The sequence below is a fragment of the Merops nubicus genome, unplaced genomic scaffold (genome assembly GCF_000691845.1).
Source record: "Merops nubicus isolate BGI_N331 unplaced genomic scaffold, ASM69184v1 scaffold15339, whole genome shotgun sequence".
Lineage (NCBI taxonomy): Eukaryota > Metazoa > Chordata > Aves > Coraciiformes > Meropidae > Merops > Merops nubicus.
Genome location: NW_008631796.1, coordinates 17147 through 41241, shown reverse-complemented (window position 1 = coordinate 41241; position 24095 = coordinate 17147). Strand labels below are relative to the sequence as shown.

At 46.1% G+C, this 24095-nt stretch overlaps 1 protein-coding gene across 1 annotated transcript in view; it reads right to left on the bottom strand.

The window, feature by feature from the left end:
* RBM6 (RNA binding motif protein 6) overlaps window positions 1-24095 on the bottom strand; it is a 51641-nt gene that overhangs the window by 15295 nt on the left and 12251 nt on the right. Inside the window, exons 5-6 of the mRNA XM_008947711.1 lie at window positions 18944-19017; window positions 253-327 (exon numbers count right to left, since the gene is read on the bottom strand). Coding sequence (XP_008945959.1) covers window positions 253-327; window positions 18944-19017 — 149 coding nt within the window. The remainder of the gene's footprint in view (window positions 1-252; window positions 328-18943; window positions 19018-24095) is intronic.

Below are 24095 nucleotides of genomic sequence, written 5' to 3'. Positions count from 1 at the left end.
CCACTGAAGAGGGATGGAACCGCTCGGTGCAGAAACCACTGGCTACCTGTACTAAAGCAACATGCACTCATAGATGGTACCAAAAGTAAGGTAGGGGAACCCATGAAAGTTTAGAAGAGGCAAGAGCTTCAGGACAGGTCTTATTCTTGAGGATCTTCAGCCACTGATCAAGTATCTAACACTCCTCTCTGGTGCCACTGCCAGGAGAGGCAGCAGGGGAAGCACAGCGCAGCCCTTTCACCACATACTTACACGTTTGCAGCGCCAAAACTCTGGGCACGGGGTGTACTCAAGGGTCACTTCTTTGCCACCGATGGAAAGAGTTCCCTGTTGAGACAAGGGGGGAAATGACGAATGTGCCCAGCACACGCAGATTGCTCAGGAACAAAGAAAGGGGTTAACGCTCTGGCTCCTAAAGGTTTTGCAAGGGAAGCAGGGTGAGAAGAGGAGAAAGTCTCCTGGTTCACTTAGCTGGAGCTCTGCCACGGAAGTGGAAGGGGAAGCGCCTGTGCCCTGCCCTAGCACGGAGCTACAAAGCTGCTGTTAGCTCCAGAGGAACTAGAAGAGGCTTTGTGACCTTCTGGGAAGAGCACAGACAGAGTAAGCAGAGCAGGAGAGGGAAGCTGCTTTAATCTGCTTTTCTCCTCCTGCTGGAAAGGGGTGGCTGGACAGCCTCCGTCACACCAGCCACCACCAGGCTGGCCCCAAGGCAGCTACTTGAGGAGGAATACAAGGGAAAACATCACTTCAGAGAAATGTGCCTGCATGTGGCAAGGCCACAGGCTCTGGAGCCAGCAGAGCCACCGCTCTGCAGCCAGTCCTTGGTGGGGCTGGCCTCGAGCATCTGCATGGCAGCAGCAGAGGAACTCCACTGCCTCCACATACACCCTGCTTCCAGCTCCACGTGTGGCCCCCTTGGAGAGATGTCAGGAGCCCAACAAATCCACAAGCTTTGCTGAAATACAGATGATTTAAGGGTGAAATGAAGTTGTAAGTGCAAGTCCCCTAGCTCCTGCCTGGAGCAGCCCATGAAAGCAGTGAGCAGACAGGATTCCTGGTGGCTCTCACTTGCCATAGACAACAGACCATGCCTGGGCATGCAGGATTCAGGTTGAGCTTCAAGTGCACAGAGCCACAAGACACCTCCCATCACTGGAGGCACGGTCAGACCACACAGTCTGTACTTCCCAACACCACAATATGAGACTCACTGACAGACACAGATCCAGGTCTTCCACGCCCCAGGGGAGCAGCTGCTCTTTTGGCCCATCACTGGACGGTACAAGCAGAAGTCAGGGAGCTGTAAATAGCCCCAAGCTATTTTAGGGATCTCTAATGAGTCAGAAGCTTCCCAGGTACTCTGTCCCAGTAGTGCCTTATCACTGAAGAACCCCCAGAGTAAATCATGAGCATGATAAAACAAGTTTCCAGAGTTATTACTCAGAAGTCACGATATCCTCATACATAAAGTGCTGTCCAGAACGTGAGGGAGATGCTGAGTAGAGCCAGAGGGAAGGCTTCATGGGAGGGAATCTCCCAGCAGCAGACCAACAACTGTCCTTTAACCTCTACAAAAAAATACAGCAGAGAAAGTTGGAGACCAAAGACACTACCTCTGAGGCTGGGTTCCACCATCTCCCCTCTCCACAGCTGCCTTTTAATGGACCAAGGCCATGGTTTCCTGGCAGGCCTGTATGCTTCCAGCACTTCAGGGGTTTCCTCTCTGCTGCCTAGCTGTTCAAGTACTGCTTTCCTGCATGGATTTGCCTTTGCCTCACAGACTGCTGAGCCTAGACCCTTAGTGACCCTAGACCTTGCTGAGTGAGGGCTGGTGTGTGCACTCAGAGGACAGTCCTGCAACCTCAGGTGCAAGGAATCTCCTTGAGGTCAATTCACAGTGTGGAGTGTTACCTGCTGTACATGCCCAGGAGGTTTGTACCTTACGGTACGTGAGGAGACACAAGTGAGAAAGACAGGGAAGTGGAAACCACGGCTGTCCCACTGGGACTGTTGGTCCCCCTGAGGGACATGTTCCTTCTCTCAAGCAGGGCACTCATCCCATCCCATCCCACACTCAAGATATGGGCAGTGCCAGGAGAGCAGGCTAGAAACACTGGTGGCTGCCTCAGGACCCACCGAGCACAGGCAGGGAGAGAAGGCAGGGTGCACATCCTCACGAGCAGAGCTGCAGCCACCCCAGCAGCCCAGGGAAGTCCTCGGAAACAGCAGCTCCTCAGCAGGCAGCTGCAGCCCTGCCTAGGAGCTCAGGAAACAAGGACAGCTAGATTTGAAGATGCTTCCTCTGGTAGGGCAATCCAACATACAGCTCCATCCTTCTGCCAGCCACTGAAGATAAAACTTGCAAGAAAGCCTTAAGATTATTTTTGGGTTTGTGGAAAACAGTCTTTAAGTCCATGTGGTGCTGGTCTCTACTGCAAATTCAGTTCCTGGAAACTGCAGAAAGTTCCACTGGCATAATTACTCCCTAATTTCCTTAACACCCTGCTGATTGCCAGCTCACTTTTTCTACAAGCTCTTACTGATTTCTTCTTGATAAAGTAATTTTCAAGGTTGTAATCATCATTTAACACTCCAAAATGAGTCCTTCATTTAGGACACACATTGTAAGGATTCAGTGGCTTTAAATTCCTCATCTCCCCATTTTGTTACTAATTCCAACCCAAATATTTTCAGAACCTTTATTTCATCTAGTCCCTGTCACTTCTTATTCCTTATCATCTGCATTTTCTTCCTTTTCTCTGCAAAATGGTTTGGGTAATACCCTAATTTTTAGTTCACCACTTTCCATTGAGCAGATCTTTGTGAAATCACAAAGATTTTCTCAGAATTTCTGGGAACAGTACTAGGAGGGAAAAGAAGGTAAGCCCAAGGTATGCCACGTGTACTGTCTGGTACCTAGACAGTAAAAATCTCTTCCATTTTCAGAGTTTATCCTGGATCTCTCTCACCAACTCACCTGCACTACGCCTGTTAATTTTCCTTGTGGATTTTCAACATCCTGTTCTTCTGAGCAGCTTGGCCTTTTCCTTCTAAATCAGTTTGCTACAGAAATGTCTCTCTGGCCCTTCCAGTCAGGAACCTCCCCCTCAAAACTAGCAGTAAGCACACCGTTGACTCACCAGTGAAGGGTTTAAAAGGCACCACAGCTCTGCAGTACTGGAACACTGAGCTCTAAGCCATGGAAATGTCTGGATTTCCAAGGGCACGAGCAGATTCTACTGTTTTTCTGAATTGCCAAATTCATCAAAACAGAGCACCAGGATTTCACTTCTGGGAGCAATGATTTATGCTACTGTTCAGCATCTTTCAAAAACAGTTATACATGATTTTTCACTTAGAAGTCTGTTGGAGATGCAGCACTGGGTTTAAGTCTAAGTAATACAATTCAATAAAAGCCCTTTCAGCTAAAGCTACTAAAAAATCTGCATCATCTGGAATAACAGCCGATGGCTGAGTATGTAAATAGTACTGTCAGTAGACTCTGAGCCACTGAGCAATCCCATCATGGGGTGATCCTACAGAGTGATGCCATGAAACCGTAGAGCCTGTTTGCAGAAAGCACCCACAGCAAGTCGCAACGTCTCAAAGCCCTTCACTAAGCAGGGACAAACCCCACAAGAACAGGGCACTTGAAGAGAGGGAAAGAAAACAGGAAAATCTCTTAGCCACGATAGCCACCACTGATGAAACCATTCCAAAAGCACTCTGGGGACTGCATGTTAGTTGGGGACAAGGCTCTGGCAGCAAAACTCCAGTTTTTCCAGGGCACTTTCCAAGCTCTTTTATCCAAAAAAAGCAGTGAAACCAGAAGCATGGAAGGAGTATCAATAAGATCTAAATGGTAAAGGTAAGCCTAAGAGTAATAAAAAACCCAAACCACGCTCCTAGCACACATAATGTCCACTCACGAGGTTGCTTTTCACCCATCTCTGGTTTCCCCTGCCCAGTGAACCCCACGCAGGTACATGAGCAGGATCCCTCAGATCACGCTTACTGGGGATGTACCACGGGGCCAGGACACGGCCTGGTGCAAGTCAGGCACGGCACGACTCAGCCACCTCGGCTGCTGAACTGTCAATCAGCATTTACAGTTGGCATGCTGGGATTTTTGATGCTTGTTGACAGCCTTCTAATGATGGTGACGGGGTTGAGGAGGGGGAGAAGTTGCCAAAAAAGTATCTCTATGCTCTCCGAGACTGAGACGACAGAAGAATACAAATCATCAGTGTCAAAGTTTTTGCTGTTTCTCTGGAAAAAAATTAGAGCATCCAAGAGTGACCTAGAAAATTTGAAATGTGGAGAGCTTCTGGAGCATGGCATACTCCCTCAAACCAAACCAGGCTTCTGCTTTAACTGAATTTAGCCAACATAAAAACCTTCAGTAAAATCTCACTTTGGAGTCTCTTAACAATGAGCTGACAGGTCTCCAAGTAGTCCACCCTGGAGTCCCCAAATCTGCAAGGACTAATAAGCCACAGTCTTCTCCTTGGCTACAACCACAGAGAAGCAACCAAGGGAGTGCAAGAGGTGGCTGCACCACAAAAAAACCATATTCAGATCTCCTCCAGCAGCTGGCTTATGCACAAACCCAAACACCACTTCAGCTAATTATTTCCTTAGATTGTTCATAGTTCAATTAAATGGAAAATATCCCTGCCATGAACTGAAAGTTTCTGGCAGTCTTCTTCCTGAGTAAGAACCGAGCTGGAAGACTGACATGGTTCCACATGTTAAAAATGAACTGAAAATATCACTTGCAAACAGATATAAAAAGTGCAAAGGTTATGACAAAAGAATGTTTGTAGGCAGCACAGCAAAGCAGTCACATTAAAATACCAGAATTGACCTCATTTACATGATGTGAATTTGGCCCTCTTACGTATATTTACTATAATTAGGATGGTCATTCAACAAATCATTATACATCCGTCATTTAAAACCAATGAATGACTACTGTTTATTGCCTTGGGGAGGCAAATCCCAGGAGGCAGCCTGGGAATGCAGAGGGAGGGAGCCCACAGTCCCAGCAGCACTTCTAGAGCAGCAAGCTCTCACCACCCGCAGGCCATCTCCAGGCCTGCCCTCCAAGGGCACTGGCCAGAGCGGCACTGGCCAGAGCGGCACAGGCAGACAAGTGGCTGACAGCAGAAGTCAGGCTACCTACTTGTAACCACAAAGCAGACTGCTTTCAGACTTTTCTCCTATTTGAGTGTGGATTAAAAATGCAAATTGGACTACCGCAACAGAATGCAAATGATGTGAAGGCATCCTGTTTCTCTGGCACGCTTCTCATCACTGCACAGCAGCTGGGGGAAGCTGGCAGGGAGAGCACGAGGCTCTCTTCGTCTTCAGAGAAAGCAAGCAGATGGGGTCAAACACCAAAGGTCCCTCTAGGCCACACACCCCCAGCTGGCCGTGGAATTCTGGAGGCAGCATCTTCCAGGGATGGAGCAGAGGGCCATCAAGATGCCTGGGGAGATAAGAGGCCTGCTGGGTAGCTTTCAAAACAAGATCACCTCAGCCACAGAAACTGGCTTCAGATGCCATTTTTTCCCATATGCTGAAGTTTTTATCTCTGAGCTCCTTGGCAGCTGCTGTACAAGGGACTCAGCTCAACAGAGCAACAGCCAGTACATCTGCTTACCTTTGACAAAAAGCAGATGAGAAAAGCTGTGAACCCACAAACCACAATCCATCTGTAATTAAACATTTAGAAAACAGAGCGTGACATGGAGATGAAGAAATAAGAGCAATCTAGCCTGCTGCAAAGTATTTCAGCAATCTGGCGTCTCCTGCAGGAACAGTAACTACAAGCAAATTCCTCATGTGGTGGCACTTTGCCCAAGGCTCTCAGCCCCTTTCTCCAGCTCCCCAACCATTTGCAGCTCACGGACTTCTCTTTATGTATCGGTGTCCAGCACTTTACTGCCGAGTACCTGACAGGCAAGGTAGAAGGTTCAGGATATACAGGGGAAAAGAATGGTGGATCCCTGAGGAATGGTTACATCACCAAGTGTACCCAAACAATCTTGCTGTCTATTATCATTACAGGCCTCCATTAAGACTAATGCTGAGAAGAATCTTGCACAATAGTTGTGTTAGTGGTGACCTGGAAAGGAAGATGTTTGGCTCTTGGGCATCAGCAATGCTACGGAGCTGAAGACCACATGGCACGACCTTGAAGCATTTAGCAGTAAGGCATTTGGTTTGACAGTGATCTGATGCCAACCAGCATGGCACATTCAGGGATCATGGTCTCCAAGGTCAGAGGAGGCCTGAGACTGAGAGACCAAAGATGTTGTCATCAGTCTTGAGTTAACAGAACACAACTTCACCACAGCCCTGATGGGCATGTTAAACAAAATTGGCACTAACACAGAACTGAGGCATTAGGAGGATAACTTAGAGAGTCCTAAAGATGCAGTAGCTAAATATAACAGATTCAGATGCTCTGTAAGGATTATTTTATCCCAGACAGCAGTCAGTGTCTCTTTTTCAAACTCCTTTCATACCAAACCCATTACTCACTTGCACTGGGGCCATCCACTGTGACACCCAAGTTTCCATTTGTACTTGCTCCCAGAAAGCCCTGCTCAGGCCTCCCTTTCTGCCTGGTTATCCAGGTCATTTGCACTTGAACAGAGGGACAGTCCTTGAGATGCCAGTCTGCATCCTTTCAGTACTTTATTTCCCCAGATGCTCCATCTTGCCTGCTGAGACATCCACAGTTTTCTTCCTACGATTTCTTAATTCCCTGGATAACAGCCACACTCTTTTTAAGCAAGCACCAGTATCTCTCGACAACTCCTCTCTCCCCACTGACATCCTTTTTGCAAACATACACCAAAAAATTGTCTTTCAGACTGTGCCAGCTCTCTGCATTTTATTGCCTGAGTTTTGAACTCTAATTCACTTCCAAGTTAGGACTCTCAAAGCGCTTATCTTTTAAACACAGCATTTGCTTCACTTGTCAGCACACTCAGTCCTCCTCTGGGAACACCACCAAAACAGTGGGTACAGACAAGCTCCCAATTAGGGCTCCGGGAAGGATAACAGCGACGTGGTGCAGCTTGAGAAAACGTGCCATGTGCCCAGGACTTCACATGTTCTAGGGCCAGCTTCGGGTGGTAGGTGATATGAACGGCTTCTGCATGTCACCCTTTAAGGAGATTTCACCACATCTGGAAGTTTTCTTTGATCCAGTGAAGGGCAATGTCACTGAAACTTTCTCTCTGTCCAGCCAATTCTAACCTCCTGCTTCCCTCACCCCTCTGAAGAGGGCACCTTTGCAGATCAGCACTGTAGGAACACTGGGAAAATGTGGATATTTAAAATGAAAGCATTTCCTATACAGTACAAAGGGCTCAGGAAGAGGATTTCTGGAGTTTAGGCAGGGAGGGTCTGGGGACATCAGGAGAGAGCAGCTCAAAGGGGCCCAAGTTCTGTGCTCTGGTGTTACTGGCTGTGCTCTCATTTCACAGCCCAGAGAAGTGTGGATGGTTAAGGACTTAGCATGAGGTAAGGGAAGAAGGTTACGCATATCAAACACTTGTTCCCTTGCCCAAAAAACATATGAATCAGGTTGAATCCTCCACTTGAAAAGTGTATTTAAAACTATAAAAAGAGTACTTAAATATTTAGCACATTGATTATCGTTATACATAGATGGCTCTAGGGAAGGGTCCACATGGCTCTGCCTCATCTATATTCCTTTTCTGATTCATCAAGGTCTGCTGCCTGGACTCTGTGTTTGAACAACAGCTGCTTCAAAGACTCCCTTTGATCCCAACACAGAGATTTCACTTCTCCCTTCACAATGCTGCCCTGGTGCCTGGCCATTTTTCTCAATACTTTGTTACATGGCCACCTTCTTCCTCAAAGGCCACCTCATCCCATAACGCTGTTAAACAATATAAAGATTAAGCACAATGCACTAATCAAACCCAGGACCTTCCTGTGCCTTTCTCCCAGGGTCACCTTACAATTAGCCACAGCCATAAGGAAGCTGGGAGAACAATGAGGAAAGGGCCAGCTCCTTGCTCAGAGATTTGAAGTACACTATCAATTTGTAATATCAAAATACTAAAGAGCAATCCCAGTGCAAAATCATGCTGGAAAAAAGTCAGGCTGGAAAGCTCTGCCTTAAAGGGGGCTCTTCTTAGGAGCTGATTTGGGAAACAGTTGCTTTAACCTCTTTGGTCAGTTATTTGACCAAGAAACCTGGCACAGTATGAGAACAGAGCCAAGTGAGCCCCTCTGGAAGGAAACTAGTTTCTCCTGCGGGCTGGTCTGGGTGAAATGAAGCACTAGCGGGTGTCACAGTTCCCTGCAGAACACAGCAGCTCCTTCTTTACAGGGCCACTGAGCTTTCAGAGGTTCATCAAGACAACTGCACTGCACAACATCCAGAAGTACATCCAGATCCCTCCTGCCTGTCCCGTTCCCAGAACTGCTGTAGAAATGAGCTTAGTGCCTTGTCCGGGTGCAAGACGCAGAAGCAGCAGCTCTCCTAGGGAATTATCCAGGCTCTGAGGCTCTGGTAGCTGATCCCAGCTCATCAGGAGAGGACTGTAGCCAGAGAGGTGAGCATGCAGGATAGCAGTCCCTATGATAACTCTGACACCAAGGAAGGAAAAGAACACCACGGTTATGCCTTGCTCTGTCAGAAGTGCCCCAGCTTGGCCAACTTCCTAAGGGATTGCAAATGTGAAAGAGCACGCACAGACATCTCCTTAAACCATAAACATGGGCAGCAGAGCAGGGAGTAGCTCAGGTATTGCCACATGAGCATCTCATGGGACTGTAATTCCCAGGGATGTATCAATCCAGGCAGTGAAACAGCTCAGCACAAAGACTGGCCTGTGCAGACCAGGGGCAGACAGACACAGGTACCACCAGCTGCTCCTTGTGTGCAGCTCCTCATGTCTCAGCACCGAGCACCAGAGAGATGATGCTGTCACCTGCTCCTCTTTGAATCAGATGTGTCTCTGTCAATCATTTGTCTGTCACTAAGAGTTGTCTATTAAACATTTAGAAGTTTTTCTTACATTTACTGATGGACCCAGTACGCAGCAGAAGGAAGGAAAACAGTTAAAACATAACTTAACTTACACATAAGTTAGCACAATGGGCAGAGAAGCAGGGAGTGGTGGAAGACAAACACTGATCTCACAGGGACCAAGCACAGGAGAACACCTTATCAGTAGAAAAAAAGAACCAAACCACCTCAGCTCTCTTCTCCAGCAATATCACAAGCTGGGAAGGCTCAATCAGGCTTTCAAAAACCTAGGGCTATAAACAGTAACACACCTTAGTCACCACATAATTAATGTACAGCTTTAAACCGTGAGACAGCTTCTTAGTGAGACTTCTTAACCAGATTTTACGTGTATGAAAATACATCTTGGGATTCTGAGGACTTAAAGTTACTTTCTGTTAACTCTGCTCCTGAGAACTTTGATGAAAAAGTACATCAAATGTTTGCTTGGGCTTTTACTGCCATCCTGGCTCAAATCTGGTACATGAAGCCCATTTGAATATCGTTAATTTCCTGCTAAGACATGGACCGTACATCACAAACAGTAAGATTTCCCCTGCTGTCTGTGAAAACAGAAGAAAATTACTTTCAGCCTCTTGTTCTGAAGAAGACATTTTCAGAGATTTAAATATTTAATCTCATGTTAACAGCTTTATAGCTTTGACCCTCATTAAAAATGCAATTCATTACATGACGCACTTGATTTTAGACCCCTGACCTTTGAGGAATCTACTCATGGAAGCTGTTTGTTCATCCCCTGGAAGACGTAACTAACTGAACTTAGAGGTGGCCTGAAGTGATGGAGATGCAGGAGGACACTTGGACGCAGTACCTGGTAGCTGTCAACACCTACACATGGTGCAACAGCACAGCAAATAAGTCAGAATAGCTGCTTCACATTAAACCCTTCCCCACAACAAGTCAACTGCACGTTGTACGGCTTCTGTGGCTGCAGGAGCCAGAACCTTCCACCTCCCTCCTTTGTCTCCTTGTACAAAATGGCTTCAGGATTTCCCACCACTGCCCTCTTCTGGGAACAATCCTGGCCAAAAATTCAGTAGCAATTCCCCACAGTGGCACTGAGGGACCTCTCAGCTGCTGTCCCATTCACACATGCTGGGTCCAACAGGTCGCCAGGTATGATGCAAGAAGAAATTCTCTTCCTCTGAAACCAGAAAGGATCAGGGCACGGCTGTGCCTTTTTCCCAGAAGCACAGAGGGCTACTGTCTGCCAGAACCCTCGGTGGTCTTCCACCTAACGTGCTTTCTTGTCCTGTGCAGACGTAGAATGACAGCAATGCTCCTGATCTCCCACCTTGCAGCACACAGAACTCCCCGGGAGCTCTGTAGGTACTAAAGCTTTAATAAGAGTCTTGAGGGTGACCTGTGGCTTGCAGGGGAATGGGGCGGATAATAACTGTGTGTCCTTCTGTGCTAAATACCTGTTTCCTTGTTGCCTGTGATTGATGGATAATGACACAATTGCCATCCCCTATTTTCCACTGTAGTCATGTTTCATTTCTAGTCACGAACATTAACAGCCCAGTTACAGTCAAAGGGAAACAGAAATGCACAAATAAAAGTTACTGAGAGCCACAGCTTTGATCTTGCATCTTCAAGCTTCAAACATCTAAATTCAATCTTCTACTTGTGTGTCTCATTACATGAGTAGAAAATGGCAAAATTCAAGGTCCTCTTTTTGCATGTACCCCAATTTCCACTATTTGCATTGAAAAGGCCCAACACAAACTCAACCTGGAAGAAAACAGACTAAAATCCACATATGAAAGGTATTCCAGCTCTCTCTCTACCGTAACCATAGTTATGCAAAAAATCTACATAGCTTGAGCAGAAAAGCAGGCAGACCATCACTCTTCTAAGAGAAGGAAACAGTGCTTCCTCCTTCCTTAACCTCAGGGGTTGTGGAGTTTGACATTTTTTTTCAGCCTCTAGACTCAACTTTTTACCTTCCTGTTCCAGGAATCCAGAATCAACCAACAGTGCCCCAAGGACTGGAAAAGCCACCACCACTGAGATGGCATAAAAGCATGAATGAACCACCCTGACCCTGAAGGTAACAAAACCAACTCATCAAGTGAAAATGGCAACAAAATTTTGGTGTGCTCCTACTTATCAAAACAGTCCAGATGGAGTCTTAGCGCTAGAATCTGGCTCATATGCTTGTGAAACATGTCTGGTGTTCTCCTCAGTGCTGCTGGGATTGGGCTGAGGAGGACGGTCACGTTGCTCACAATGACAGGGCTTGTGCAAACCACTCCATATCATGACAGAAAATGGTCTTGCTCTAGAGAAGAAAGTTATGGCATGCTCACCAAGATGCCTTTATTCATATAAACTGAACCCGTAGAGACATTTCCCTCTCCCTGCCTCCGTGTCTCCTTTAAGTAAGTTCAATCATATCATCAGCACTATCTACTTCTAAGAGTACAGACGGAATTTCTGATAGTGCATCTGCAGTTCTGTTAGTCACCAGCTCACTTAAAAGATGACTTCAAAAGCATCAAAGCAAATTAGCACCACGACTCCTACTAACTTTCATATAGGAGCTTGATCAAGGGATTTTACATCTTAACCCCAAATCACTGTCTGACCACATACACAATCTACCATCAGTGGCAACATGCTATCTGTCCTACAGCTGATGTACCACACTTCTTTGAAGCACATTGATGCTACAGTGATAAGCACTCTACAAACAGTTACACAAGAATACATTTGGAGTTTCTAAAGATCTTCTTAGAAAATCAACCCTGCAATGAAGGTAAGCACAATACAACCCATATAATCTGACAGTAAGAGCAGCCAGCAGTATAACACTGCTCTTCGTTTTAAGGTGAAACTGCACCTACATGCAGCATCTAGGACTAAGATTCTCTCATTGTCACACAAATGATCCATGAACACGTTAGGAGGGGAGGACCTGACAGCTACCCAGGCAGGGTAGCATCCCTATCCTGCATCCAAGGACTGCTTCAAATCCTTTCTAGCTCAAGGCAAAATCTCACCTACAGATGAATTCAAAAGATGAGTATGCCAGATGCCACATCACTCAGGAAAACACTCTGCATGTTGACAGCGACCAGAACAAAGCTATTTCTTAGGAATTGCTCTGCCAAGGAGTGCTCCACATACAACTTTAGCCATGCAGAGGGGGCAGAGAGCAGACTTACCTGGGGTGCACGCCACACTTCATATTCACAAGCAAAAGTTGTCAAGTACCCAGCGTTTTTACAACAGCCATGCTGGGCAGGATCAAAGGTCCATCTGCCCAACAGTGGTCCCTCGCTTTGAGGCAGCAGTGTAGGGAAGTATCCACCCCCAGCACCTCTGGATGCTGCACAGTGACACGTGGTACCAAGAGGAGTGAGTGATGCACTGCAAGCACAATGTATCACAGCACACCACCCATCAGCCAGGGAGGACTGGACATTTATCTTGGCAATCACTCATGGGTCAAGTTATTTAAACAGATTTCAGGAAATCACAATTATTCCTTAACATTTGCCAGCTCAAGCTCCTGGCACTGTCAATAGAACATCTATCTCAACAACAAAGAACCTCATTAACAAGGCATTTGACATCTATAGGGAACGAATGAGTGTTTGAGGTACATCATCACACAGATTTGTTAATGTCAACCTGCAAAAATACACAACAAATCCATAACCAGAACAGAAATGCCCTGGGCCACAGGGAGGGCAGTTTCATTTTAGAGAAGGGGAGGGAGGGATCCTTTATGCGGAACAACCTATTTACACAGCAGCCCAAGTGAACTTCAGCACAGGGAAGAGATATTTCTGCAATATATAGCAATATTTGAGCCGTGAGATAACCCTGATGGGCCATACACCCCCAGCAGCAATCACAGATATTAAGGAAGTCCTGCTCTTGCATCTGCTCCATGCTCCAAGCCTCTGGGACAATCCCATCACAGAGCAGCAAATGCACACAGTCCTCATTTCACAGGTAAGGTGAGGCTCAAGGAAACATGGAGAAAAGAGGACAGGATTTTGGACTAAGAGTGGAGAGGCAGAGGGACAAGGCAAGCTGGAGTCACACACAAGTACAGCAAGAAGATGCAGTCTGACAGCTCATTCAGTTAAAAGCACACTTATTTTAAAAGATGTTAGTTAGCATCCTGAGGCAAGGCAGGAGGTTGTAGTTTTAAATCTGGGTAGGGCTAGAAAAGACACATTGATAGGCAACTACCACTGACTGAAGGAGGCGTGCGAAGTCTTTGAAAGAGGATCTCTTACAACCTCCTGTGCCAAAGAAAGAGAAACTAGGAAGATTCACACAGCTTTAACAGTTGAGATGACAGAAGATGCTGAGATGACAGAAGGTCCAGAGAAGAATTTTCAGTACCAGCATTTTTTGATTTACATTTTATAAGAAAAAACACCCTTCTCTGCACCAGGAAGGTCTCTGTAGCACACAGAGATGCAGTCAGTCCTTCCGAACAGAAAAGCAGCCAGTGCCTTTATGACAGCATCACTGCACACCCAGCCCTGCCACAGGTCACCCCATCAGATCCAACTGCTTATTGACAGGCAAGCCTCTGCCCAGCACTGGGAGTCTCCCACTGCAGACTCCCAGACTGACTTCAGAGGCTCACAACTCCAATTCCACGGTGGTACGGTGCAGTGATTAGTGAGAGATTAGTGAGACACGAGTGGCAATGAACAACTGGTTGACTAAACATCTCAAGCCTGAGTGATGTAAGACCAGGGTGAGCTCATGACAAGGTCACACACTGAATCAGACACACAAAAAAAAACCCAACCAACCAACCCACCCCCAACAGATTAGCTCTGCTGCCTGGAAATCTATTCATCTGATTACAAGGTAACCTCTGAAGGGAACTTTCCATAGGTCAGCTGGATCATAAACATTACACCATAATGTGCATGTTTCCCAGATCATTGGGATGTTTATAGAAGAAACACTGCCCAGGTAGGCAAGCCTTTCCCTTCTCCATACATACACTCAAAGTGGAAGACTCTGAAAGGTTATTCTAGAAGCCCACGGAGTTCAAAGCACAACAGGTTTCATGAGGGAAAAAAAGATGTGTGCTAATCATATAAGCTGAGCAAAATCCACACACCAAACATCCAAGAGAAAGACGAGACAACCTCAGCTGAGAAGCTGAGGAGGACATATGAAAGCAAGGCCACCTCCAGCACTCTTAGTGCAGCACGTCAAGGGATTTCAGGGTTTTGTGGACACACTCAATTGTCACCACCACCCTCAGCTGCAGGTTAAAGCCAAAGAGATGGAGTGATGTTGTCACGCCAGTAAATGATGGATTCCAGGCAGCCTGTGAAAACACACTTGAGGCAGGTGTCATCTGCCGTCACAGGGGGCATTTTGCATATTCTGAAAAAAAATGCCAGACTCCACAACTCAGCACATCCTACCCAAAAGAAAACAATTATTTTTGCTACTTGGGCACACACTTTCTCTTACAAACCGCAACGCGCTCCTTGCACCCCAGGCTTCAGTAAATACTCCAAAGATGCAGGTCACCAGAAGCATTCTCAGGATAACCGAAAGCTCCCTCCATGTTTCACTGGGAAGCCACACAGAGTTGTGACTGGTTACTGTAAATGTTTTCAGGACAGAAAGTCCTCGGCTTGGCCTGCTTGTCACAGCATCTTGTGGATTTTAACACCAACAGCTACAGTGGAAAGCCTGTGAAGTCTGATCTGTACCAGAAGCTGTGTGCACACTACATGCAAGAAGGCACTGCAGCAAATGGATAAAAGGGGACGAGCCCAGAGCAGCATAAACACACAGCTGGTGCTTCCAGTTGCACCGTGGTGGGATATGCTCAACTAAAGTGACCACCCACAAAATCCAGTAAGAATCCCTCTTACCCTGTCCAGCAAGAAACAAGCAGGGGATGGAGGGATGGCTGTGCCCAGCAAGCTGAACCAGGATGGCACAGCACCGCAGGGGAAAACGCTCTCCAAAACGTGCTGGCCTCAATGCAGGAAGGCAGAAGAGCAAGTCTTGGAATGAGCACTCCAACACACACCTGGAGACCTCCAGAATAATTACCAAAGTATGTATTTCTAAAGGTTCATCCTATAGCTCTCCCATTTTTGCCCTCTTACCTAAGAAAAAGGGAATATAGGATTACAAAGATGTTAGGGACTAGCAACAAAATCTAGGAAATACTCAGGCTGCCACTCTTGCTAAGTTTGAGGCCAAGGAGGCTTTCGAGATGATATGACATAGTCAAGTCTCATTATTTGCTCCCAAGCTTAAAACACCTCTTCTGCTTCCATATGTATGAAAACCAGCTCAAGCTCAGTGACCTCAGTGAAAATAGTAAAATACCCAGGTATCTGAGACAGGCTCTCTCCATTTCTCCTCCTTCACCTGCCTTGATGACACGGGACGGCACATGACAGGTATGTCATTTCCCACACAATTTCCCCCCACCCAATAAGAAGCTTATTACATGTCTTTTTTTCTACAAGTGAAGGAGGAGTGCAAGGAGATCCCGACACATATGGAGAACAAGAGCCATGGGACGCATTTCTGAATTGTCTCCAAGAAGCAAATCCAGTGCCCCCAGACAGCAACACTACTGCACCAGGGGCTACACTGAGCCTGAAGGCAAAGAAAATGTGATAAGACAAACGCCACAGCATACTACAACCTTTCAAAAATTAGAAGAGGAAGGAAAGACTACTTAGGAGAAACCAAGTGACTCAGCAGATAGGAACCCCATTTTCCATTCAAAATACCTATCTCTCCCCAAAGGAAAAGCAGCTCAACACAGACAGAAATGAGGTCTCCTCTCCTAAAAGTCAAACAACAGTCAACTTGCGACAAAAGACCAGCAACAGCATCACCAACCAGGGCTGCACCCAGGTTCTGCAAAAAACTCTTTGCCCTGTGGAAGAAAAGAGCCTCCCAAAGACAGCAGGAGAGTGGGCAGCCTATGCCCAGCTCAGCCCAACCTCAGCACTAGCAGTAATGACCACCCATCACACCTCACATACATGAGATGGGACCCATGAGCTCTAACAAATTGCTGACATAACGATCAACAAGGCAAAGCAATTAATAAGGGGTGGCATTTTTGTTACTTTAGCTGCAGCAATTAATACAGGTGGAATGAAACTCTCCTACAGAATTAGGGCACCATAGAAGATGGATGTTTTCCTTACCACAATGTAATTAACAGAAAGCCCCCTGAAATCTCAGCAGTCACACACATACATGCTAGACTTACTGCACGGAATGAGTTGGACCTGGTAAATCTGTAGTTAGCAAATTTGGGGACCATCTTAAGTGGGTGCTGAGTAAAACAAATGGATTTTACCATATAGAAATTATACAATATGGGGATGTAGCAAATTGTTCTTTGGGCAGGGGCAGTTAAACAGGCACTAAGCAGCATCAAAACTCGCTATCTCTGCACAAGCTATTTATTCCCAGCCTCCAGATGACTGAGAAATAGGCAGGTTGACTAGTGATGGACCAGGATGTCACTGTGGGCTGACACTGTTCTGCTATTTATGCTCTCACAAGTGACTGAATTTGACAGGGATAGCTGATAACCTTCTGAAAATAACTGAACTATCAAAGAATGTGTGTCTTAACTAACACAGGTTTTGGATTTTGCAGCTTGTAAAAATGCAGATTGATTCTCAATCTAAGCAGATGATCTTCAGTTCTACCATGGAAGATATTAAAATGGGATAGCTATTGTCTAAGGACAACTGAATTGCATAACTCCCTTTCTGAATATCTTTATTTGGCTTTTATTGAGAACTTAAAAGTCAGCTCCCTCCCTTGCAGCAGGTCAGATACAAATCTTACTATTTTTTTTTTTTTATTTAAATAATTAGATGGCCTTTTTTTTCATGTTCAAACAAGAGCAAATTAGAGAAGTTAACATGTGCGGGGCAATCCAGATGTTACAACTCTCCTGACCACGTTCATATGGCCTGGGTCACCCCAAAAAGCACATTTCTTGCTTCACTAATGACAAACTACTGTAGCTCTACTAAAACACAGCCAAGACTGGTACATGCAGGCTTTGGAGATGATCTCCTCAAACTACTTCATCTTCCAGATCTCCTCTGCAGACAGACACAGCCACGTACAGCAGGAAGAACGGGAAGACTTCATACCCTGTCTGTTTTTAACGTGTTCCAGGTAGAGTGAGTGCATGGCTTGGTCCATTACTCCCACCGCTAGCAGGGCTTTGGCAGTACCCTGCCTGAATGTTGGTAAAAAATTATCCAGCCTGAAGGTACAATTGTTGCTGGGGAGGGTCAGTGTAAGAGGCAGCTGAACACCAGCCAGAACCTCATACATGTGTCACCAGTGATTTACTGGGCTCCTCCAGGCACTCGGTGCAGTTTAAGGACTGGTGCTTACAGGTTCTTTGCTGTAGCAATGGACCAAAACTGATGAAGTCAAACGCCTGTCCAACTACATAGGGATGCTCCAAGCAGGAGAAAAGGCAGAGCAGGTATCAACAGTGAGAAAAAGAGGAATTCCCAAATTCCCAGGTATTTGGGAATTGCTTTCATGTAAGGAGACATTATTTCATGGGAGCATAATTGTGGAAAGAATATGGAGAGGTATTTAGTTAAAAGGAGTGCCATGCGTAACTACAGATTCCCCAGCGGCCACAACATAAACTGGGAATTGTCAGGAGATGGAAGAGGAAATAAAAATTGTCACTAGTGGTAAGATTAATAATTAATTCTAGAGCCTTCTCTCTCCGTGCTCACCACCAGCACCCCGGTGGGAATGTGCCAGGCTCTTTTGCAGCAACAGAATTATTTCTGTAAAACATTTTTGTAAGTTTGCAATACCTCTGTAACTGAAAATAGAGGGAAATGCAAGCATTTAGTGGGACCTTTGAAACCCCAGCTGTGAAGACTCATTAACTGTAAGCACATTTTCACAGATGCACAGCTCTGAATCTGACTCATGACTCTCCTCCCATGACAGCGAGACTTGGGATTCAGGTAAAAAGGCTTGAGAGAATTGGTATAGATTCTTACTGAAGCAAACGAGGAGGAAGAAGGCAGCAGAGAGGGGACATAAGGGATGTAGTGAAGGGAGATCAATCATTCAGTGGCTTTTCCTGAGTGATCCATCACCTGCAGTCCCACGGCACAGGTGGGGGTAGGAGAGATGGGAATCTATCTTTTATCTAACAAATTCTACACATCTTGCTCTTGTGTGGTGGACAACTGCTCTAGCCTCAAATACCAGGTCAGAACAAAGGCTCCCCTTGGATACTTACTGACTGAAGATTTAAGCCATTATGCACTTTTAAGGGCTGGGAACATTCAGATTTACCAGGCACAACTACAACGTAGGGCAGTCCTCGAGTTTGCAGCTCCGGCTTGCCAAAGGACAGGATAGGTATGGGGGAGAAGCACAATTCAGAATCTCTCCCACAGGCACAGCATATGGCAAAGCAGAGCGTGCAAGTCAGAGCTGACTCAGAGGCCTCACCTACAGTCACATATGTGTGTGTGCGCGCGCACACAGCCGGGGGAAGCATTTGTGCTAGAACTCTTCCGACCAGATTTCAGTGCCAGTACAAAAGCAGCAGGGCCAAAACCTGCACGAGGAGTATGCCAGCCACCAGCCTCTAGAGGAGGGCAGACCATTTGGTGTCCAGCAGCTCCTTCCCACTGGCATTTCTAAGCCTTTTACAAGTTTCTGGAAACAACATTTAAAATGCAGCGTTGTGTATTATACAAGAACAGATCTTCCTTTGAATGCTCCAAAAAAAATAAAAATAACCTCATTGGCTTTCCACCACCCCACCAAAAAAAATTTTAAAATCTTCTAGCAGCATTGACCGAAGTGTAAAGCAACCTGATTGGCTTCCATGCATCCGATGGCCTCTTCCAAGAGTGAAAACTCCACGCAGACATAGCCATAGTCGTAACCTGGGGACAGCATTTAAATACAGACGGGAGTCATGTTAGTGCCTTGTCATAAAGAAAGCCACATTCAATATTCAATTTCCCTTTCCCTCCAATGACAAGCCCCCTAACCACCACCCCTCTACTCCAGAATGAAAAGGAGAGAAGTCAGGGACTAGCTGGATGATGATTAACTGTGCAGTTTATCATGAATGTTAATAGTACAGTGTTCCCACTTCCCCTTACACAACCCAGTGACAGGCACACCCTTCCTCTGGCTAAGAAATAATTGCTTTGTGGTTTTTTTTAAAGGCATAGTGATTTTCCATTGCTAGTTTCACATTTTGTGGTACCTTGGAGGTACTGCTCTCCAAAGCAAGTGTTGATAAGTCATTTTGAAGTATCTCGCTGCAAATGCATTTTATGAGAAGAGCCAGCATTTTAACTGGGCAGTATTTCAGAAAGAACTAACATGGTTCCTTTGCCTTCACTATTTTTCCTTCAACACCTGCTTACTTTTGAAATCCAATCCCTTAAATTATGAAAAAGTGCAGCAACGCAGGAATGAGAACTCCAGCTTTCTACTTTTGGTATAGATGCTATTGCACATGTAACAAGAGGGAGTGGGAGCTTAAATTTAGATGCGAGAAACTAGAGAGGCTTTACTCTCCTCATTCCTTGTGAAGATATCATCTCAGCCAGTGGCAGAAGGGACCCACTGGTTCAACTGTGTCCTCCAGTTCCCTGTGCTGAAATGTTACATCCCACAGGAAAGGGCAGGGTGAACACTACAGATGCTAAGACCATCCTAAGAGCCATCCTATCTCCAAGAACTGAAGCACTAAGGAATAACCTAAAGTCACAACCCCACCATCCACAAGCCAAGGCCACCTCACTCCAAACCAGTGCTTTCAAGATGATCATGGGCTGAGATGCTTCCACATGAAGAAACAGCGAGGGTAAGGGCTTTGCTCCCTCCCCCTGCTGCTCTTTCAGCTGGTTAGGAGTGAGAGGAAAGCCAGCTTGTGGATGAGTTGTACCATTCTATAATTCAATGATTTGTACTTCACCACATCAGAAATAAGGCCACATAAGAGTGTTCCACCACCAAACCCTACCCAAGCGTTTTGTTTTTTGTTTTTTTTTTTTCTTCTGGGAGCTCTTTGCACACTGTTCTAACAACACAGTCCTGACTTTGCACATTTGCCTTTATAATGAGACTCCAATTTGTATCTAGCTCCTCCTCTACCTCGCACAGGAATTTATTCCCCTTCTCCCTGTTGTTTTAGTCAATATAATCACACGAGAGGGAAAGGTATCAATCTGGGTGCTTTTCAGCTCAGTGAAAGGCGCAGGGCAGCAGCATGCAGTCTGTGGCGGAATGCAGGTAAAGCCACCTGATATTCCCACATGAAGTGGGCACCTGGAACTAGAGATACAGTTTCAGTTGGCAGGACAGACAGAACCACACCACCCAGCTGTTCCCACTCTGCTCTGCAGTTCCAGCCACACTAAATCACACTGTGAAAATGAAGCAGTTCTCTCCAGGAGCAGTGCTGCCCCTTTCTGGGAGACTGTTTTGCATTCTGGACAGATAGATACCTCTGCTGCTTCACGGCACAGCGTGCAGGCTCGTTTTAAAGTCTTATTCAAATCCAGAACTCTGGAGTCACTTCTTTCCCTCCTCTTTAGAAAGGGTTGCCTGAATGGTATTTGTCAGGCTGTAAGGCTCCCAATGCCCCTGCACAGAGAGGATTTTTGAAAGCTGCTATAATCAGCAAGCCAGGATCAGAGTGCTATCTTATCTCCATGTGCATGGGAGGTAAGAGGTCTCCTAAGAGACAGAAAGTAAGACTGCAAAAGTTTTCCCTCTGTTTGCTCTCTGATGAGAGGCAGTTTACATCCCACTCCTCGTGGAGTGAGTAAATGGTTTAGGCATGGACTTAATCCAGCATGACACAACCAAGAGTGCAACACTGAATGTTATGAGTAGGTAGAAGAGCTGAGAAGCTTGGAGGAATGTACACTAGAGGATCGCTCCAAACATCCTGTGGAGACACAGAGATAGCCAGCACTTGTCTCCTCATGCTCCTTCTTACCTCTGCCTTCCACCAAACCAAACCCCACTAATAAGCACAGCTGCAGTAACATGTACTATGAGAACCAAAACCAGAAACTGTGCCCCCATATCCTGTCAAAAGGAGCTTCAGGCCAGATGTTCAGCTCTCATGGTCAGGTTGCAGAGGGACACAGCATTCTGCAATTCCCTACAAGCTGTCCTTGCACAGACAGTGCCGAAGTAGTGGTGCAAGAAGAGAGCAGCCTGGAGCCACCATTCCACTCCAAGCTGCTCATGAAAATTTGTGGAGGTTCGACACTTTCCCCCCACTCCCAGATCCAGATCTTTGCAGAGATCTGACAAGCAGGCTCAGCATGCAAGAACTATGGAGTAACATCAGCCCTGGATGGTATGACACCTCTGCTTTGTCTCCCTGCCCCTGGCACCCTTCCAGTTCAAAAGGCTGAAACGGGGGGCCTGTGGCACAGCAGCACTGCTACAGAGTGCTACAATTCATATGCAAGATTTCACATGAGTACATAAATACTGCTACCTTTTTAATCTGATCCTTCACTTACTGAAGTGCAATACCACTGTTTCAAGATCCACAAAAAAAAAGTAAAATGGATAAGAAGTGCTTTATGTTTTGGCAGAAGTATATTTGAGCAACATGGACTCTGTCAGAAAGGAAAGAAATCAGGATTTCCCCAGCACTCTGCAGCACAGTGACACCACTCAGATGAACATTCCCACAAGAGCAGCCCCCCAATACTTGAATACACAATCCTTTACGGATGTCCACCAAGCACGCTTGGTTGTTTTCGGCACTGAAAATGGGCACGACCACTTACTACTCAGGATTAAGAACATATTTAGAGCTCCAGGAAGCTGCTCTGCAAACATTTGAATAAGGAATATCTTGCCTCTGAAACAGATGTGTTTCAGTGAAGTAAAATGTGACAACAAATAGCACGTCCCTGTTAGCATGCCATGGTTTGGCTAAAAACCCAGAAAGCCTAACATAAAATTGCTGTTCTTTGGCTTCAGATAAAAATATCAAAGACTCAGGATTTAAAATAAGACTTGTTTCTATATGCACAGAGCTTCTACTGAACAACTGACACATAGTTATGTGTTATTTCATGATAGTTTGTTATGTCAAAGATCTAAATAAAGGAAAACCATGAAGTTGTTCTGATAGGGGCTGTACACAGTGTGAAGACATCAAAAAAAAAATCTCACAGGAATTTTAGGAGGTCAAATTAAAAGTTCACATAATCGCAGCAGCCTTGCCTGTGCCAAATCAAAGATACTTCTGGAAAGAAGGCAACATGAAAAATGCATCCAACTCAAAGAGGTGATCCAGCTCCTGGATTCTGGGAACGAGCACACAGTAAGTCACGTTACTGCCCACCCCTACAAGGTTAAGGCATTAGGTAACCTTATCATAGAATCATTTAGCTTGGAAAAGACCTTTCAGATTGACTCCAACCATTAACCCAGTACTGCCAAGTCGACCACTTTAACTATGATCCTCAGTGCCATGTCTACACATCTTTAAGTCAGTGTTGAACCATCACTCGCCTTCTCAACAACTGCTACAAAACCCACCTGCTGTGCAGCAATATGAACATATTCCCCCTCCTCTGGCCTGGAAGGTAAGAAGATGGCCACCTATTGAAGTGACTCTGCAAACAGGTTGCCAAAAGACACTATGCTAAACTGGCCAGCTGGGCTAGCTGCGAATGTGGTGGAGGTCCCTGCATTTGCCAGATGGTGCCACACAGCCCGAAGGCAGATGATAACGACAGAGTCCCCATAGGCAGAGAGCTTCTCAACCATCGCAACACCACTTCACCTGCGTTTTTTCCTGTGAGATGAGACAAAACTGCAACAGAAGAAAAGCATTTGCAGTTTTGGGCACTTGTAGGACTTGGAGAGAAAGCACATTAAAGCAGAGCTGTGGCCAGCCTGTTGAAGTCAGGACATTCCTGTTGCATGCTCTTTCCGGAGACAGCACAGCAGAGCAGAGCAAGTGAGGAAATCGTCTACAGAGCTCCATCCACATTACAGAAGAAAGTTCTGTTGGTTCAACAGCAACTACAGTATAAGGTATGGAGAGAGTATGAAGGGTTTCCACATCTCTTAGAGGAATGGGCATTCTCACACGCTGACCTTTGCACAGCTCAGGTGGTAGCAACAGGGTTTTGCACACTGTTCTCAGAGAATCTGCTGTTCCTTGGTCAATGTGAAGAGCCACCTCATCTGCAGATTTGGGCAACACACTCATAGCCCCAGACACAATTTTTTTCTGTTTCCTCCAATGAAAGATGCAGGTATAGTTCGTCCATACTAAACAGTGGATAGCTCATCACAAGAAAATACTGGCTATTACTGCGTGCTGTTATTAGCAGGCATAATACACTCTATACATCCAAGCAGGCAGGAGCTCCTGTACATGCACAGTAGTGGCTATATCTGTGGAACACCGAGTCCTGCCGTTGTGGTGAGGACAGACAACGGCACAGAACTTTCTGTGGCGAGCAGAGAAAACAGAGCCGTTTGCGCAGCCTGGAAACTTGGGAGGCAACCCCACGGCACGGCAGGGAAGGGTGGCAATCTATCTGTGCTTACAGGAGCTCAGAAGCCAAAACCGAGAGCTCTCAGTACCAGCTGGTGGATTCTGAGCATCCATAAATTTGTCAGATCTCTTTACTGCACAGATAAATTGGTCTTCAGAGTGACTAAAGCTGAAGAGCTGTACCAGCAAAAGTTTGCTGTTGAATATTAAAGAGGACGATCTGCAACAAGCCATATCCTCAACTGCTTTCAAAGGCTGAGCATTCACAAGCCACACCTGGCTGGTGGGAAAAGAAGGCCTTTCCCTTCATACGGCCCTTACAGATTTATCCACTCACACGAGAACAGCACCAGAACCACAGGATATGAAACAGCTGCATACTGAAAGGTAGAGCACTACAGTCCACCCTCCTCCTTTCACCCAGGAGGACACAATGCAGAAAGGACCTGCCTGAGGTGCCCT